Genomic DNA, 20184 nt, shown 5'->3' with positions numbered 1-20184 from the left:
AGGTAGACTAACAGACTGCTATGGGTGCCAAACATGGTCTGTCACTCAGAGGGAGGAACACAGATTGCGGGTGTTTGAGAATCGGGTGTTGAGGAGGATATTTGGGCCTAGGAGAGAAGACGATGGGGCGTGGAGAAAACTGCACAATGACGAGCTTAAAAATCTGTACTCCTTCCCCAGTATTGTCAGGGTGATGAAGTTGAGAAGAATGATATGGGCTGGGCATGTAGCGCGCGTGGATGGGACAAGGTGTGCACCGGGTATTGGTCGGGAAGCCTGAGGGGAAGAGATCGCTGGGGAGACCTAGACGTAGATGGGAGGATAATCTCAGGCGGGATCTATGGGAGATAGGAGTTGAAGGAGACTGGATTTTGTTGGTCCAGGACAGGGACCGGTGGAGGGCTTTGGTTAATTCGGTGATGAACCTTCGGGTTCCGTAAGCCATCTGGTTGGTTGGGTCCACTATTTGGGAAGCCTGAGGGGAAGAGACCGCTGGGGAGATCTAGATGTAGATGGGAGGATAATGTCAGGCGGGATCTTTGGGAGATAGGAGTTGAAGGAGACTGGATTTTGTTGGCCCAGGACAGGGTCCGGTGGAGGGCTTTGGTTAATTCGGTGATGAACCTTCGGGTTCCGTAAGCCATCTGGTTGGTTGGGTCCACTATTTGGGAAGCCTGAGGAGAAGAGACCACTGGGGAGACCTAGACGTAGATGGGAGGATAATCTGAGGCGGGATCTATGGGAGATAGGAGTTGAAGGAGGCTGGATTTTGTTGGCCCAGGACAGGGTCCGGTAGAGGGCTCTTGTTAATTCGGTGATGAACCTTCGGGTTCGGTAAGCCATCTGGTTGGTTGGGTCCACTATTTGAGAAGCCTGAGGGGAAGAGACCTCTGGGGAGACCTAGACGTAGATGGGAGGATAATCTCAGGCGGTATCAATGGGAGATAGGAGTTGAAGGAGACTGGATTTTGTTGGCCCAGGACAGGGTCCGGTTGGAGGGCTTTGGTTAATTTGGTGATGAACCTTCGGGTTCGGTAAGCCATCTAGTTGGTTAGTTAGTTGGTTAATTAAGGCTTTACAATCCAGAAGCCAGGCTTCTTCCAGCATCTTTATATTTTCGTGTATGAACCTTTTTTAATTCTGTTTGCGTTTTGGCCTGCTTGTCAGAATTTTCGTAACTGTGAACGTGTAGTTTGCTGTTCTCTAAGTCTCCTGTTCACTGTTTCTCTGCTTATGGCAGTCAGACGGAGATGGACCAAATGTTTTGCAGGCTAAGATAGGGCAGACGGGAGTTTGACGAGAAGAACAGATTTCAGTTGAAGAAGAAGAAGAAGAATAAAACGTAGCGGGAGCAGCGCACATTCTCAACACGATCATGTTACAAATGTGTGGTTTTGCTTCTAAGAGGTATGCTTGTGAGAAACAAGCGACTAACGCGGATGTGGCTATCAAGATGTAACGCGTTATATGACTCCGAACAAGGGGGAACTATGAACAACCGCATGTTTCATACTGCGTTCAGGGCCCTGCAAAGTTCTGCTTTAACTTTGCATAAGAGTTTTATTTACTTCCTTTCTGAACTTTTCTTAACCTGTGGGAAATAAGAGATTCCAAAGTTGTGGCACCTGATATTTCTTACTACACACACGGACTTAATAAAAAAAAATATTCGGCCTGCGAACCAACTCAGACCCCCGAAAAAGAGGGTCTGCCCTGCTGTTCTGATGAGGAAGACTTTCCATCTTGTTGCATAACCCAATGGCTCATCATCCCCTTCAGGAAATTCCCCCCTTGAACCTCTAGCCGTAACTTAGGCCACTTCAGCTCACATCTTTACCATCTGTATATACAGGTGATTCAAAAGGTTAGGGCCAAACTGAAGGAGTGTCTATATCAGTGGTATTCAACCTGGGGTACGCGAAGACATCTTAGGGGGTACGTGAAATTTAAAAAAGAAATATTATTTTATGATAAACACTGAATAATCAGTAATGTAATTTATTTAATTTATTTTTAGATTTAGATGATATACTATGTATAACTTTAATTATACACCCAACAACTTTGGGGGTACAAAGTTGAAGAGAAATTATATCTGGGGGTACGCGAAGACATCTTAGGGGGTACGTGAAATTTAAAAAAAAAAAAATTCATGATAAACACTGAATAATCAGTAATGTAATTTATTTAATTTATTTTAGATGTAGATTATATACTATGTATAACTTGAATTAAACACCAACAACTTTGGGGGTACAAAGTTGAAGAGAAATTATATCTTGGGGTACGTGAACAAAAAAGGTTGAATACCTCTGGTCTAGAGGGACTCAGAGAGAACTTTCGAATAGGAATCCATGTCCTCCGAAGTTATCCTGAGTCAGTCTGATAACATACCATCCATCCTTCTCTCTTTGAATAAATTATTCTTCAAGTAAGGAATCCTGAAATCTGTGAGGGTCTTACGCTTAAAAGCCTCTGTTTAAAGCTTGACGATATAAGACAACATAAGATCGTTTAGGTTTGTTTGCGAAGTTTGAAGACGCGTGGTCATACTGTCTGCAAATTGCGTCTATGTGGAGCCGCCCGTCTTTATAATGTAGATGCAAATTAATTCAAGTATCTGAGACGCTCACAGACTGTAGCAAACACTTCGTATCCCCGTGAGATCGCGAGGAAAATGGTAATGTAAGACATCAAATGACGTTTAAGTTAGTAATTTATGCAACTCAGATTAAGCTGTTAACGATAGACCAGGCTTGTGACATCAATTTGTGGTAAAGGATTGGTAAGGACCTGAAAATAATTTTGTAAAGCATCCTTCTAAAAAAAATTTACAGCAAGATGCCTGTTAGCATTTTATTTTATTTTATTTGTAATTTTTCTGGCTGTACGCCAAATGACACTTAAGAATGTCTTAACGAGATTTCGTGAAGTGTCTTTACCTGGGGAATTTTCTACATAAATTACTGGTCGCAGAAAATTATGGTTTAGTTGGGTACTTTTTCTGGTTTACTTTACATTATAAGTTCAACCTACGAAATGTTCGCTCTTGCAAATATTTACTTGTGAAAACTCCACGCTTTGCTGCACAGCCTAAATCAGGAGCAGTTTGAACGACCTACATTTCTATTACGAAAAATGAATCCACGTGTGTGTGTGTTGAGACCGAATTAAAACAATAGTACAAATGTTACTTTCCTAAATTATTATACTGGATTGTGGTCTTATGGGTTGTTGCACCATGTAGTTTTGTAGGGTTTCGACGACGTTTCGAAGGAAAATATCGCATGCATTTTCAGGGCAAACCTACATAAATTCAATTCTCACAATAGTCACTCGAGAACGTAAAGAACGCCTAATGAATGATCATCAGAAAGCTTTTTTTTAATCCTTATTGTCCTAATATTCATGACTTCAAATTACTAAAAATTAAACAACTTACGTCAGAGGATGTAGAAAGTCCACCTTTCGTTTCACCTGAAACAAAAATAAATGAAAAATTCAGAATTTATAGTCCGAATTATGAATCAACTAGAGCAGTTAGTTCGTGGCCTGAAATTGACTGGAAAACGAAACAAAATAAATGCTAGGTAATTTAACATTGTTATTATTTATTCTTTCTGAGTTTGCAGTTGCTCTGATTAGTGCAGAAATTGTAAAGCATGTTATTTATATTTATTTAGTGTTCTGTCTGACGACAGGTCCATATGAACAGGATCCTTCCATCCTTTTCTCGGTCTGGGACCTGTTCATATACGTTCTTGGCAGATGATCCAGAAGTGGTTTGCCATTGCCTTCTTCTGTGTGTGAATGGAGTAATTGTTGGGATGCCACGGAGAAATCGGGGAAGCCCCCGGAGGAAAACTCCGTGTTGCCTAGACCACGGCCTTGCCCAACACAAGTTATAAATTCGGGCACCGCCGGGAATCGAACCCGAGACCCCAGGATTACAAGGCCAGCGTTCTAACCGCTAGACCACCGTGGCTATGTAATTGAATTACGTAAGAGAAGATACGTCATTGCTTTGGAGTCTTTTTTATGAAGGCAGAAACAAAAATCATCATAATTTCTACTTCTCAAATTAAAGAGGCTATGATGGACAATTAGCTGGATTAAAAAAGTTTATCACAAACCTGAAAGTTGAATGTGAATGGCGTAATATAAGGATCTGTACTAAGATTTGCCTATAGACAATAAGAAAAAAAAGCTAATATCGGCTCCGAAAATCGAACCTCTTTGTTAAGAAAATCCCTGTGACGCAGGCTACCCGGTAAGGAACTGCGCATGCGTAAACCTCCTATTCCTGAGAGAAGATGGAAGTGATGCCTACCTGGCAGGGGAAGTGTATTCAACGAACAAATGAAAGTGATCACGAAAATTATTATCCGCAGAATTTATTGAATTATGTTCGGAATCCTTAGACGTTTTTAGAGATTAGATCTACTAATTTCGTTAGAAACATGTCGGAAATGAATTTGCGTTGTAGTCTTTTTTTTATCAGCTCTGTACGGACGGAAAGATAACCGAAGGAAAGAACATCGCCATTAAATGCTGAGGGCGGGTTTCAAATTAAATGAAAGGGAACCGAGAACACGCCAGATGCGATAAACTTAATTTTGTCGATTGTCTGTGTGGTAGAATTCCGCAGAAATACAATAGAAGTGGGAAGTTAAAACAGCGGAGTTGTAATAACCCTCGCCCATGAACTGTTATCGAGGAGATTGACCTGTAAAATTAAACTTAGTTCAACCTTTTGCCACAGCGCGGTTACTCGACCTTTGGACTACGCGCTGTGGGTTTTTAATTTTTTATAGCCGTTTACTTTAATTTCGTCTTCTGTGCCCCATTTTGATAGATTTTTATTACTGCTGCCATATGCCTTCTTACGCCGTACAGTCTGGTAGAAGTTCACCGACGTTTCACAGGTAAATGCTGCCTGAATCATCATCGTCCTGATGATGGAGGCAGCGTTCTCCTCCGAAACGTTGGTAAACTTCTACCAGACTACAAGGCGCTACGAGTCAGAAGACAGCCATCTACTCTTTCAGCTGTGATATTGTAACTCAAATTTGATTTGTGTATTGGCCTAAAGCGATTTGCTGGAAGATGGAATCGTAACGCGGGATTTGCTTATGAATCGTCTGTGACTCATTTAAAATTACGGAATTCAACATTCGAGAACATGACTCACGCTGATGGCAGGTGTCCACGAGTTATCAGGAAGTGCGGTGGTGTGATTCATAACTGGGGCTGATCGATAGGTCGTCGCCCCCGTGCGATAGACTGCATACAATACACGATGCTCGTCTGGTGATTAAATACACTTGTTTTTAAATGCCCACTCGTGGTGCCTTCTGATAAGATGGCTGTTCTCCGTGGACACTCAGAATAAAAATTATTTTTATTTCTTATTGCAGTGTTAGCAAAAAATTTTAGTATAGAATTCACATTCTGCTTCTCAGAGGAATTATACTTAAAATGTGTAGACTGCGTGTACATCTGAAGTAGATTTGTATTTTTCCATCGATCTTATTTTTATGACACCACGACGATTAATGGATTTTGAGAACATCAAATTAAGGACACTTAATGAAGTTTAACTAACAAATGCATAGTTTTCTTCAGGTTTTTGCGGATGGAGATTAGTGTACAAAGACGAATGTACATTCGACGTTTCGGCAAATACTGCAGTCGTTATCTTTGGGGCGAATAGGATATGTAATGGTTGGGTGTGTTTTGGAAAACCACGTGCCCATCCCCCTGTTGGATAGCAGCCTGCTCTTCATCTCCGCCAATTAGGACCACGAAACTCATCTCGCCATCTGCTCCATGCCCTATATATGACTTCCAAAAAAAATACCTTATCATAAATGCCCTGAAGATGGCAACTGAAATTCTTGTCGAAATTTTTGGAAAATTTTCTATATTCTACGCGGCTCATCCCCGAAATTCAAAGTTGTAACAAAGGAATCGGATGTTCTTTTGAACGTGTATTATCGGGAGATAATCAGTTGAAATAATAATGAGCAGTTTATTAAAATAGAGGACAGAAAACATTGGCGTCATTTTAAATGTGGCGTGTCCATCATGGCTGTCACAAATTATCTGACATTTCAGAACAATGGAGACAAAAACATGCAACCAGAAAATGTCAGCCTGTGAATGACGGTCACATTCTGTTCAGGTAACGCGAAATCTAACGGGCAATTATATCTTTTCAAATTGATGTCTGCTGTCGGAAACAGACAATGCAATATATTGAGACAAATGAATGGCTGTCCTCTCCACTCAGACTGAGGTAGTATGGCGCACTCGGGATAAATAGGATATGAGGTTCCCATGGTATTGAATATGAAATTAGCTGTCTTCTAGGTTGTTACGTCATGTAGTCTGACAGAAGTTTACCGACGTTTCGGAGGTACTTGCTGCCTCCGTCATCAGGGCGAGTAGTCATGATGACTGAGGTAACAAGGACCTTTGGATTATAGATAATGAGGAAATAGACGTTCATTAAATGTCTGTAAAAATTGACAACGAGAAATTTATGGATAATTTAGTGTTTATCGACTGAACAGGGGAAAATATGGACCAACCAGTGAATTATCCGTGGGGGGAGACAATTAATTTCTTGATTGATCTTATTTTTCTGTATTCTATTTCTTCTTCTCTTGTCCTTACTTTTAATTTTGTTTCTTATTGGTATTTACTTTTATGATTTTCTGGGTAGGTTATCCTTTTGTTTGATGTAGGGCTTGTTCAGTTGAAGTAATTCATCTTCGATTCCGTGCATGTGACGTATTCCACCTTTGGAATTATAAGTGTATTTCTGAACAAATGTTTTCGTCTGCGTGACCAAATAGAAATTCCAGAGATAAATCCTAACTGCAAACGAATATGTTAGCTGTAAGACTTGAGGTTCTCACAGCGGTGAGTATGAAGATTTCTGTCTTCTGGGTTGTTGCGCTGTGTAGTCTGGTCGATGTTTACCAACGTTTCAGAGGTCATACTGCCTCCGTCATCAGGGCGGTGAGTATGAAGATTTCTGTCTTCTGGGTTGTTGCGCTGTGTAGTCTGGTCGATGTTTACCAACGTTTCAGAGGTCATACTGCCTCCATCATCAGAGTATGAAGATTTCTGTATTCTGGGTTGTTGCGCTGTGTAGTCTGGTCGATGTTAACCAACGTTTCAGAGGTCATACTGCCTCCATCATCAGAGTATGAAGATTTCTGTCTTCTGGGTTGTTGCGCTGTGTAGTCTGGTCGATGTTTACCAACGTTTCAGAGGTCATACTGCCTCCGTCATCAGGGCGATGAGTATGAAGATTTCTGTCTTCTGGGTTGTTGCGCTGTGTAGTCTGGTCGATGTTAACCAACGTTTCGGAGGTCATACTGCCTCCGTCATCAGGGCGATGAGTATGAAGATTTCTGTCTTCTGGGTTGTTGCGCTGTGTAGTCTGGTCGATGTTTACCAACGTTTCAGAGGTCATACTGCCTCCGTCATCAGGGCGGTGAGTATGAAGATTTCTGTCTTCTGGGTTGTTGCGCTGTGTAGTCTGGTCGATGTTTACCAACGTTTCAGAGGTCATACTGCCTCCATCATCAGAGTATGAAGATTTCTGTATTCTGGGTTGTTGCGCTGTGTAGTCTGGTCGATGTTAACCAACGTTTCAGAGGTCATACTGCCTCCGTCATCAGGGCGATGAGTATGAAGATTTCTGTCTTCTGGGTTGTTGCGCTGTGTAGTCTGGTCGATGTTAACCAACGTTTCGGAGGTCATACTGCCTCCGTCATCAGGGCGATGAGTATGAAGATTTCTGTCTTCTGGGTTGTTGCGCTGTGTAGTCTGGTCGATGTTTACCAACGTTTCAGAGGTCATACTGCCTCCATCATCAGAGTATGAAGATTTTTGTATTCTGGGTTGTTGCGCTGTGTAGTCTGGTCGATGTTTACCAACGTTTCAGAGGTCATACTGCCTCCATCATCAGAGTATGAAGATTTCTGTATTCTGGGTTGTTGCGCTGTGTAGTCTGGTCGATGTTAACCAACGTTTCAGAGGTCATACTGCCTCCGTCATCAGGGCGATGAGTATGAAGATTTCTGTATTCTGGGTTGTTGCGCTGTGTAGTCTGGTCGATGTTAACCAACGTTTCAGAGGTCATACTGCCTCCGTCATCAGGGCGATGAGTATGAAGATTTCTGTATTCTGGGTTGTTGCGCTGTGTAGTCTGGTCGATGTTTACCAACGTTTCAGAGGTCATACTGCCTTCATCATCAGGGCGATGAAGATTTCTGTCTTCTGGGTTGTTGCGCTGTGTAGTCTGGTCGATGTTTACCAACGTTTCAGAGGTCATACTGCCTCCATCATCAGAGTATGAAGATTTCTGTATTCTGGGTTGTTGCGCTGTGTAGTCTGGTCGATGTTAACCAACGTTTCAGAGGTCATACTGCCTCCGTCATCAGGGCGATGAGTATGAAGATTTCTGTATTCTGGGTTGTTGCGCTGTGTAGTCTGGTCGATGTTTACCAACGTTTCAGAGGTCATACTGCCTTCATCATCAGGGCGATGAAGATTTCTGTCTTCTGGGTTGTTGCGCTGTGTAGTCTGGTCGATGTTTACCAACGTTTCAGAGGTCATACTGCCTCCATCATCAGAGTATGAAGATTTCTGTATTCTGGGTTGTTGCGCTGTGTAGTCTGGTCGATGTTTACCAACGTTTTAGAGGTCATACTGCCTCCGTCATCAGAGTATGAAGATTTCTGTCTTCTGGGTTGTTGCGCTGTGTAGTCTGGTCGATGCTAACCAACGTTTCAGAGGTCATACTGCCTCCATCATCAGAGTATGAAGATTTCTGTCTTCTGGGTTGTTGCGCTGTGTAGTCTGGTCGATGTTAACCAACGTTTCAGAGGTCATACTGCCTCCGTCATCAGAGTATGAAGATTTCTGTCTTCTGGGTTGTTGCGCTGTGTAGTCTGGTCGATGTTAACCAACGTCTCAGAGGTCATACTGCCTCCATCATCAGGGCGATGAAGATTTCTGTCTTCTGGGTTGTTGCGCTGTGTAGTCTGGTCGATGTTAACCAACGTCTCAGAGGTCATACTGCCTCCATCATCAGAGTATGAAGATTTCTGTCTTCTGGGTTGTTGCGCTGTGTAGTCTGGTCGATGTTAACCAACGTTTCAGAGGTCATACTGCCTCCGTCATCAGAGTATGAAGATTTCTGTCTTCTGGGTTGTTGCGCTGTGTAGTCTGGTCGATGCTAACCAACGTTTCAGAGGTCATACTGCCTCCATCATCAGAGTATGAAGATTTCTGTCTTCTGGGTTGTTGCGCTGTGTAGTCTGGTCGATGTTAACCAACGTTTCAGAGGTCATACTGCCTCCGTCATCAGAGTATGAAGATTTCTGTATTCTGGGTTGTTGCGCTGTGTAGTCTGGTCGATGTTTACCAACGTTTCAGAGGTCATACTGCCTTCATCATCAGGGCGATGAAGATTTCTGTCTTCTGGGTTGTTGCGCTGTGTAGTCTGGTCGATGTTTACCAACGTTTCAGAGGTCATACTGCCTCCATCATCAGAGTATGAAGATTTCTGTATTCTGGGTTGTTGCGCTGTGTAGTCTGGTCGATGTTAACCAACGTTTCAGAGGTCATACTGCCTCCGTCATCAGGGCGATGAGTATGAAGATTTCTGTCTTCTGGGTTGTTGCGCTGTGTAGTCTGGTCGATGTTAACCAACGTTTCAGAGGTCATACTGCCTCCGTCATCAGGGCGATGAGTATGAAGATTTCTGTATTCTGGGTTGTTGCGCTGTGTAGTCTGGTCGATGTTTACCAACGTTTCAGAGGTCATACTGCCTCCATCATCAGAGTATGAAGATTTCTGTATTCTGGGTTGTTGCGCTGTGTAGTCTGGTCGATGTTAACCAACGTTTCATAGGTCATACTGCCTCCGTCATCAGAGTATGAAGATTTCTGTCTTCTGGGTTGTTGCGCTGTGTAGTCTGGTCGATGTTTACCAACGTTTCAGAGGTCATACTGCCTCCGTCATCAGAGTATGAAGATTTCTGTCTTCTGGGTTGTTGCGCTGTGTAGTCTGGTCGATGTTAACCAACGTTTCAGAGGTCATACTGCCTCCATCATCAGGGCGATGAGTATGAAGATTTCTGTCTTCTGGGTTGTTGCGCTGTGTAGTCTGGTCGATGTTTACCAACGTTTCAGAGGTCATACTGCCTCCGTCATCAGGGCGATGAGTATGAAGATTGCTGTCTTCTGGGTTGTTGCGCTTTGTAGTCTGGTCGATGTTAACCAACGTTTCAGATGTCATACTGCCTCCGTCATCAGGGCGATGAATATGCCAATAGGGTGTGAGGTGCTAGGTTTATAGGCTGGAAAGTGAAAGGTGTAGCCTGCCCCGAGCCAATGGGAGCAGGCAGGAATATGTTAGCTGTTGACTGCTGTAAACCAAGGACGACGAAAGCCACTTTTCTTGTGTCGAGAGCCGTGCTTAATGTTTCATGCAAAAGACCTGCTGTTAGTTGCGAGACTTTATCTAATTTATTCTTTATAATGTGAATTTTGTGAAAAAAGTAATCACTGTATTTGAGGACTGACATGTAATAAATAAAAAACTTAATGTATTTACAGAAAATTTATAAACTTTAATTGTGTAAACAGTTTGTTATGTGTGCGTATGCTACTGGTGTACTTAAATACGCTGTGGGTCGGTGCTTTGTCGATTTTCCCTTCACTGGATTGTGATATTATGTTTTGTTTCCATATGTATGAAGGAGTAATGAATATGGATTGGTTAAATATTTGTCGCGTATCAATATGCTGAAACATTTGTTATTGAAATTTTTGTACAAAGTGAAATATGTTGACTGCCATTCTATGGAAATTCTAATATCAGCCTGTGTTAAGCGATGTTGTGCTTTAAAATAAAGTATATAATGCCTTAAAACGATATCCTCTGAATGTGCAGTCTATAAAATCAGGCAGGCACGCGTACAATACCTTTCAGTATAGTGTGACAAAATATGAATGACACATTATTGTTGTATTAACTCTAAAAAAATTGTTATTTTAAAAACCCAAAGTTTTTGAACAATCGTTTCGTGTTGTTGCTGTTGTATGTACAGGGTGTTCCAAAAAGATGCTTACACACATTCAGTTCATTAAATAAAACCATGTAGTCTATTGAAGAATCAACATTTGCTGAAGAATCAACATTTGCTAAAAATCAACATTTGCTGAAGAATCAACATTTGCTGAAGAATCAACATTTGCTGAAGAATCAACATTTGCTGAAGAATCAACATTTATTGAAGAATCAACATTTGCTGAAAAATCGACATTTGCTGAAAAATCAACATTTGCTGAAGAATCAACATTTATTGAAGAATCAACATTTGCTAAAAATCAACATTTGCTGAAGAATCAACATTTGCTGAAGAATCAACATTTGCTGAAAAATCAACAATTACTGAAAAATCAACATTTGCTGAAGAATCAACATTTATTGAAGAATCAACATTTGCTGAAGAATCAACATTTGCTGAAGAATCAACATTTGCTGAAGAATCAACATTTGCTGAAGAATCAACATTTATTGAAGAATCAACATTTGTTGAAGAATCAACATTTCCAGCTCCTTTCACGTTTACACTTTGCTGTCGTTAAACACACTGTGACTATCACCCTTTTAATGCACGCGTAACACAAATATTTCACCTCGTTCTCCTAACAGGATCAGTCTTCCCAACTCCACTTCATTTAGTATAAAGACTGAGAAGACGTAACTTTGCTGCGAACTGGATTTTCGTGAATCGTCATTGACAATGACGTACTACCTCATGAAGAGTAAAATCAATACTAATAGCAGATCGCTGACTTGACCTGGTGTATAACACGCGTTGTAAAAACATCAGCACCTCACACGTGTTTTTATAAAACGTGTGTTGTGTGTGATTTCCGGCAGGTGGCAAAGTCGACGTAGAGCAAAGGTTTTTGTCTACCGATACGCGGAAACCCACTGACATTCGAGTTGATGTTTTTTTAAAAAAAATTTTATTCAGGTTTACAGAGTTTACTTTTTTAAATCGTCGAAATTTTAACTTTAGTTTGATTGTTAACAGCAATTTTCCTTATAATGCCTAATATTCTATGTTCTGTAGACGAGAAATATAGTGGAGTGTTAGTTTATATTGTATATATATTATTTGATTTATTTAGTGTTCTGTCTGACGACAGGTCCATATGAACAGGATCCTTCCATCCTTTTCTCGGACTGGGACCTGTTCATATACGTTCTTGGCAGATGATCCAGAAGTGGTTTGCCATTGCCTTCTTCTGTGTGTGAATGGAGTAATTGTTGGGATGCCACGGAGGAAAACTCCGTGTTGCCTAGACCACGGCCTTGCTCAACACAAGTTATAAATTCGAACCCGAGACCCCAGGATTACAAGGCCAGCGTTCTAACCGCTAGACCACCTCATCTTATTATTATTTAGTGTTCTGTCTGACGACAGGTCCATATGAACAGGATCCTTCCATCCTTTTCTCGGACTGGGACCTGTTCATATACGTTCTTGGCAGATGATCCAGAAGTGGTTTGCCATTGCCTTCTTCTGTGTGTGAATGGAGTAATTGTTGGGATGCCACGGAGGAAAACTCCGTGTTGCCTAGACCACGGCCTTGCCCAACACAAGTTATAAATTCGGGCACCGCCGGGAATCGAACCCGAGACCCCCAGGATTACAAGGCCAGCTTTCTAACAGCTAGACCACCGTGGCTGTTAGTTTATATTTATAAGAACAATAATCCACTTGAATACGACAACAGACTTTTTACTCCGAGCTCGTGATGGGCATGACGCCAACATTAATCATCCGCCATCTTCAGGGAAGAATCTGTACAGACGCTGTTCTTGTGGGTTCAGAAATGCCACTTAACTGAAGTTTCTTAAGTTGTTCAATACTTTTATTACTTTTAAAGAGTTCAACCGTGGTTTTGACTGCACAGCTTGTGGGGGAGGGGGTCATTTTATTTAACTCAAAAATAAAGTTTGTTTTACTACTTTTATAGAAGTTTTTTAAATGATTTTTATCAGTCTTTTGACATTCTAAGGAAAGCAATTTTCTTGTCGGAAGCAAAATTAATCCCTCTGCCAAATTCAGCTCTCGGACTAACGCTGAACGTCAGGTTTAACGCAGAATTCCAGCCTTGCCATGCACGGTCCATAACGACTGCCGGCTTCAGGCCTAGACGAAAATCTGGCTAATGGAGACTCCTGGGACGAGACAGATCTTACCTGTACCATCGAGAGGTGAAGAAACACTGCCCTGAGGCACGTGGCTACTGTCACAGAAATTTTCCGGCTAAGAAAGTAAGAAAGTAAGTAGGAAGAAAGAAAGAACGAATCAGATACAAAACAAAGAGAAATGAATAACAAAGCAGGGAATATTGGGAGGAAGAAGGAGCTAAGGGTTAAAATGACAACAAGTGCTGAAGACAGACAGAGACTCCGTATTTTCTGATTAAGCTAATAAGACTAAGTCGCTTTGTCATCACAGGTAATTGCGTCAGAGGGTTTAGCATGTTTCAGTACGAGAACAACGCCAAGAGACCTGAGTTGGAGTATCTGTGGGGCGCTGCCAACAGTTCAATTAACACAGTGTAACAAGGCAAACTCGGGGAAATTTGATTTGGACTACATTAACAGCAGACAAAGAGTTTTATCTGTTCTCAGAGGAACAAAGGTACGAGCAGTCTGGCAGGTAGGCGTTCGAAGCTGTTCGAATTGAGTATTCACGTCGTGAAGATCTTCGGTTGTAGCACAGACAGAACACTAAATAATAATAAGATGAGGTGGTCTAGCGGTTAGAACGCTGGCATTGTAATCCTGGGGTCTCGGGTTCGATTCCCGGCGGTGCCCGAATTTATAACTTGTGTTGGGCAAGGCCGTGGTCTAGGCAACACGGAGTTTTCCTCCGTGGCATCCCAACAATTACTCCATTCACACACAGAAGAAGGCAATGGCAAACCACTTCTGGATCATCTGCCAAGAACGTATATGAACAGGTCCCAGTCCGAGAAAAGGATGGAAGGATCCTGTTCATATGGACCTGTCGTCAGACAGAACACTAATAATAATAATAAGATGAGGTGGTCTAGCGGTTAGAACGCTGGCCTTGTAATCCTGGGGTCTCGGGTTCGATTCCCGGCGGTGTCCGAATTTATAACTTGTGTTGGGCAAGGCCGTGGTCTAGGCAACACGGAGTTTTCCTCCGGGGGCTTCCCGGGTTTCTCCATGGCATTCACACACAGAAGAAGGCAATGGCAAACCACTTCTGGATCATCTGCCAAGAACGTATATGAACAGGTCCCAGTCCGAGAGAAGGATGGAAGGATCCTGTTCATATGGACCTGTCGTCAGACACAACACTAAATAAATAAATATGTAAAATAGTCCCTGTTTAAACTGAAAATCATACGGGAGTGAATAATACAAAATGCATAGTTTGTTTACCGTTAAAGCAGGCGGTACGTATAATTACCACTTCTCTGTAAATTGTTAAACAAGCCAATACGATTTGTCCCAAACATTCTGAAAGACAGTGTAAAATCGGATGTGATCTGTGAATGATCTGCTCTGAAAGTAAAAAAGTATTTTTACAGAGCGCCATCTCTGGCTGTAATAGAAATATTCGACATTGGTACATTTTATCTGCGTCAGAAGCAGCGTTGTGCTTTGAATCGTAAACAGCGCATTTGGAATGTTTATTTTTCGAAAGACGAAATGGGGAACTGTAAACACACTTACCTTACTAAACACATTAACTTTCCGTATCTTTATTTAGAGCAGTGAACAGTACTGCGTCCCTCTGGCATGACATTCATGCTGTCTTCTGGCTTGTAGCGCCGTGTAGTTTGGTAGACGTCTGTCAAACTCCTGTCACACTACACGGCGCTACAACCCAGAAGACAGCCATCTTCAGACTCACCGCTGCGAAAACCTTAAACTCTACACTATTTCGATGCCTTCGATTATGGTAATATGTTTATACGCCTTCCTGACATTATACCGTCGACTAGTTTGTCCAAGAAGATCTTGTGGTCTGTCAGATGACATCTTCGGATATGTTGAACTACTCTGAATGTCGTAGGCTGTTTATCGTAAAATTTGTTTTTTTGTTTCATCTTGATGAAGTTCTGTATCACGTGTTGTATAATTTTGATAAAATTTATTTGCGTATATAACTGAAAAGTCTTGGTGATTTTGAAAATATATTTTTTGTCTAATGCTAGCCATTTTTTCGGTCGGTAGAGTCAGTAGGGTTAGTTTAAAATGAAATTTGCAATAAATGCACTTCCTGGTCACAGCCTGTGATTCGGATTGCGTAATCTGTAGATTTATCACTAAGGAATAAGTTAGTTTCGTCTGTTTATATGATAAAAGCAAATAGTTCAAGGATCTTGCATTTGATGTTACGAAGTCATTAACTTTTTAAATTTTATTTATACAAGCTGATGTACGTGATCATTTTTTTAAACTTTAACGTCAGAACTGTGGATTTATATTAAATTGTTAAAACATTTCTCCAGATTTCGAAACTGCCTCTCTCTTAATAAGACATTGTATTTGCTCCGTTACGTTTCGTAACGAAGGAACCTTTCGAAGTAGACACCGGAGTCCTTCAGGGCTTCAATTGAAACATCACCAATGCACACAAAAGTTATCCGAAAGCGATGCTAGTTCTGATTTTAAGTTCTCAAGCTTCTCTGAAACTTCTGTCAGTACCTAGCAGACCACACAAGGACGACATCTCCGAAGACAGCCAACCAGTTTTAATCTTAAATTAAGATCAGATTGAATTCGGGAAAAGCTTGCCTCAATGCAATTCAGAATATTCTCACTTGCCGTCTGTCGCGTGCTCAGCCGATGCTTTGCATTTGGGTAAAAAAAAACTTGGTCAGTCACTCTGAGGGAGGAATAGAGTAAGGGTCTTCGAGAAGGGGGTGGATATAAGTAGAGAATAAATTGCCTAAAATCGCATTACGAAAAGCTTAAAATAAAAGCGCAAGAGATTGGTACTGTGTTTAGCACGCATTGGGTAGATTATAAATATACGCGAAGTTTAAATCTAGAAACCTGTAGTGAAGAAATTGCTTAAGATGGCACCAGATTTAAATTGCAAAGTAAAGCTGTCCCACTATACCCCATGTAGGCGCTCGGGGGGAGAGGAGGTATAGCTCCTACTAATTCTTAACCTCGGCACTAGATGGGGGTGAGTGGTCAGCATCACGCCCCGGCCGAGCTTTATCTCCGGGAAAGGACCCCGGTACCCATTGGATAGAAGGTTTGGTGAGCCCCAGAGCTGGTCTGGACGCAGAGTCCGGAGGAAAAAATTTTCTCTGCATCCGTCGGGGATCGAACCTCGGTCGTCGAGTCCGTAGTCAGTCACTATACTGAGTGATAAATGGTAGGATGATGTTAGAATGAGTCCAGGCTGCAGACTGGGTTTGTTTGACCGAGGACAGAGGTCAGTGGTGGGGTCACGGTAACCAATCAGGCTCTTGTGTAAATGGCGGGGAATCTGACCAACTATCAGCTTCTGAAGATGGACCAAGCTTCGTGGCTGCTGATGAATAACTGCGAGTATTTGTGTGGGGTTGGGAGGGGAGCGGGGGGCGGAGATATTGGCTTTGGTTCACTTGAGTTGCTGTTTTGCAGTGGAAACCTTTTGCATTTATTCCCTTTGATGTTTAGATTTTCACGTATTTTAGATTCACAGCTGAGGCCTTGACCCTCGGGGGGATATACTGATTACCTGAACTCGTGGATTAAGTCCACAGTAACAAAGCCGCCCCAATATTTGCCCTGTCCGCCGATGTGGGAAAACATTTCAGCCTCCACGGTCTGCCGAGTGGGTACTTCCGCTCTCAGTGGTTGGAAAAAGCGATGTTAAAAGTTTTCAGCGTGCGTTGTTACTGCTAGCGGGTTTAGGATGCAGGAAGACTTGATTATTAACGTGAACTCCTCGGCTTTGCCCTGACCACCCTTATTCACGTGGAATGACTCGCTGTATGTCTGTTTCAAGGCGCTAATTTAACCAACTACCACATTATTTTTAATAAAACTTAACATAACTCATTTTTTTACGACAAATTAGTTGACGACAACGGGGAATCAGAAATTTTTATGGTAGACTAGTGCTGTCTCCCTTCTGGTATCTTAAAGCGTAAATATTAAAACATACTAAACTATAATTTTATCCCCTGTTGCGTATTAGTGTGAAGCCTGGTTTTTATTTATTTATTTAGTGTTCTGTCTGACGACAGGTCCATATGAACAGGATCCTTCCATCCTTTTCTCGGACTGGGACCTGTTCATATACGTTCTTGGCAGATGGTCCAGAAGTGGTTTGCCATTGCCTTCTTCTGTGTGTGTGAATGGAGTAATTGTTGGGATGCCACGGAGGAAAACTCCGTGTTGCCTAGACCACGGCCTTGCCCAACGCACGTTATAAATTCGGGCACCGCCGGGAATCGAACCCGAGACCCCAGTATTACAAGGCCAGCGTTCTAATCGCTAGACCACCTCATCTTATTATTATTTAGTGTTCTGTCTGACGACAGGTCCACATGAACAGGATCCTTCCATCCTTTTCTCGGACTGGGACCTGTTCATATACGTTCTTGGCAGATGATCCAGAAGTGGTTTGCCATTGCCTTCTTCTGTGTGTGAATGGAGTAATTGTTGGGATGCCACGGAGGAAAACTCCGTGTTGCCTAGACCACGGCCTTGCCCAACACAAGTTATAAATTCGGGCACCGCCGGGAATCGAACCCGAGACCCCTGGTGTTTCACATCAAAGGAAAAACTCAGATTGCTGGTACTTGAGAGAGCTGGATGCTGAGGAGAATTTTTGGACCCGAGAGGGACGAAGTGACTGAGAAAAACATAATAAAGAGCTCCGCAGATTATGATGTTTGCCAAATATTATTATGATGATCACATCAAGGAGGGTGAGATAGGCAGGGAAGGGTTTACTCTTCGTAATCGGGAAATCCCGGGTTAGAACCTTGGTCTGGAGCCCGGCTACTACGCTTCGTGGTCTTTCTCAGTCCCTCCAGACCAGTTCTAGGAAAGTATACTACAAGAGGTCACTTCCGCCCGGAACTTCGTCTCACGTCACACCCAGTTCATCAGTGACTATCTTCTGTCTGTCTGGCGAAACAGTCCCACGCGATTACTGTAATAAGGCGTGCGAGCTGTGAAGTATGCTCCAGTTATTGTTCCATCGCCAAGCTCGCTCTGAAGCCGATACCAGCCCCGGCTGTGATCTTATGACGTCAGAAGCAATCTCCAGGCCACATGCATTAGTCATGACGGCGTCGGGAGCGAACGGGGTGAAAGGGGCGGGGACTGCAGGACGATTCATAAAACGTGTTTGCAGAAAAGAATATTTAAATTGGATAACTTGCAGTGCATCTCATTTAGAGGTGGGATATAAAATAACGAAGTCACAAATTACGTTCTTTGACAGTTTTAGCCTATTTTTGGCATTAATTTTAATTCATTTCTGGGAGATATTTGAGTCTGATAGGAGAATTATGATTATGTATAAACCTACATTAGCATAATTTTGAATCTGTTTATTTGAAATTTAAATTTATGTTTTAGTTTTGTTCTCGTTTATAAACTGTGAAGTCGTTTTCAGAAACGTCCACGTGAATTTCGGTTTGAATCAAGCGACACAGCCCTCTAACCGAAACCAAATCTGCTCCTAGATCCAATACCGACCCTCGTTATGTGATTTTAGGGATAAAACAGAAACATATGAACGCAGAAATAAGCATATAAACCCCGCTTTAACCCTTTGAAGCCGAAGATCGTCTGAATATTATTTATGAATTCAGTCCGTACCGCGAAGAAAACACTACACCTCACCATTACGAAAATCAGCTGGTTAACCCTTTGAAGCCGAAGCTCGTCTTCATAATATTTACGAATCCAGACCGTACCGCGAAGAAAACACTTCACTTAACCATTAGAAGTCGAATCAGGCGGTACCACATAAGATTTAACAAAAGAACATCCCGGTCAAAGCCTTAAAGATTCAATTCATTAACTTCTGAGAAAAACCTATGATAAATGCCTGCCCTTGTTAATTTAGCGTAGCGAGAACGCATTATAAGTTGATCATGTCTGCCTGTCCGTCCGTCTGTACAGTCGATTGAACTCGAGAACCACATGACGGATTTGGATAAAATTTTATATGGAGTTTGTGCCATTTTCCACGGCCTTAGAATCGTATTTTAAAATATCCTACGAGCGGTGATAACAAAATGGCTGACCAAGAAATTCTTGAGGTGGACATTGAAGTACTTCGATCTGGTGACCAATATTGGAAATATCGAAATTGTTTGTTAACAATGGTTAAGATAGTGTAATTGCGTCATATTGTGAATATTATAACAATTATTTATTTTAATCCGTCTGATCACAATATAATTTTTTATTTAAAATTTCTTATAATAAAGATAATAAAATATCATTCATGTTCCATATCGATTGATCGATTTACATTTCCGAAATGTAAATCGATCAATCGATATGGAACATGAATGATATTTTATTATCTTAATTATAATAAATTTTAAATATTGTGATAAGACGGATTAAAATAAATAACATTGGTTACCATGATAACAGTTTGCGACCATTGTTAGGCGTCTTTTTGTGTTTACTGTGGTTACTGTGTTTTTTATGTAAATGGGAATCAGCCGAAATGTTCGTGAATGTTAGGTTAGGTTAGGTTAGGTTCGAAAAGTTAGGTTAGGTTAGTCTTTGTTTCTTAGTTTATGTTAAGTTGAGTCATGTTATATGTTAAGTTAGGTTATGTTTGTTAAATTTCGGTTGAGGAAGTTCAAGTTCTGATAGACGTTGAAATGTGAATTTGAAATGTTGGAAATTTTAAAATTATGTATTTATAAATTTTGAAAAACTTAGAAGAATTAAACACTAAACTTGCGGATGCAATGTCTCTAAATGCACGATGCAAAGAAGTCTTTGAGGATAAATGTGTATTCTGTTACTGAATAAATTTTCCGAGCTCGTAACTGTTAGGATTTTTCAGATCCCTACCCAAAGCCCATGCTGGAGGACAACCTCTTGTCGGTTGTC

General features: G+C 41.6%; 2 protein-coding genes across 3 annotated transcripts in view; one reads left to right on the top strand and one right to left on the bottom strand.

Annotated features, from left to right (window-relative positions):
• Nucleotides 1-20184, top strand: part of aralar1 (calcium-binding mitochondrial carrier protein aralar1) — a 115480-nt gene that overhangs the window by 8223 nt on the left and 87073 nt on the right. The window lies entirely within an intron of this gene.
• The window catches only part of LOC110839444 (uncharacterized), a 77530-nt gene that overhangs the window by 28348 nt on the left and 28998 nt on the right, over nucleotides 1-20184 (bottom strand). For both annotated transcript variants that reach the window (XM_087346767.1, XM_022083626.2), the window contains exon 3: nucleotides 3443-3477. In XM_087346767.1, the coding sequence (XP_087202893.1) occupies nucleotides 3443-3477 (35 nt within the window). The remainder of the gene's footprint in view (nucleotides 1-3442; nucleotides 3478-20184) is intronic.

This window comes from Zootermopsis nevadensis, unplaced genomic scaffold (genome assembly GCF_977971745.1).
Source record: "Zootermopsis nevadensis isolate Lab colony 2312 unplaced genomic scaffold, Znev_1.0 Znev_ptg000010l, whole genome shotgun sequence".
Lineage (NCBI taxonomy): Eukaryota > Metazoa > Arthropoda > Insecta > Blattodea > Termopsidae > Zootermopsis > Zootermopsis nevadensis.
The sequence above is the reverse complement of the archived record's forward strand: the minus strand, read 5'-3'. Positions and strand labels throughout refer to the sequence as shown.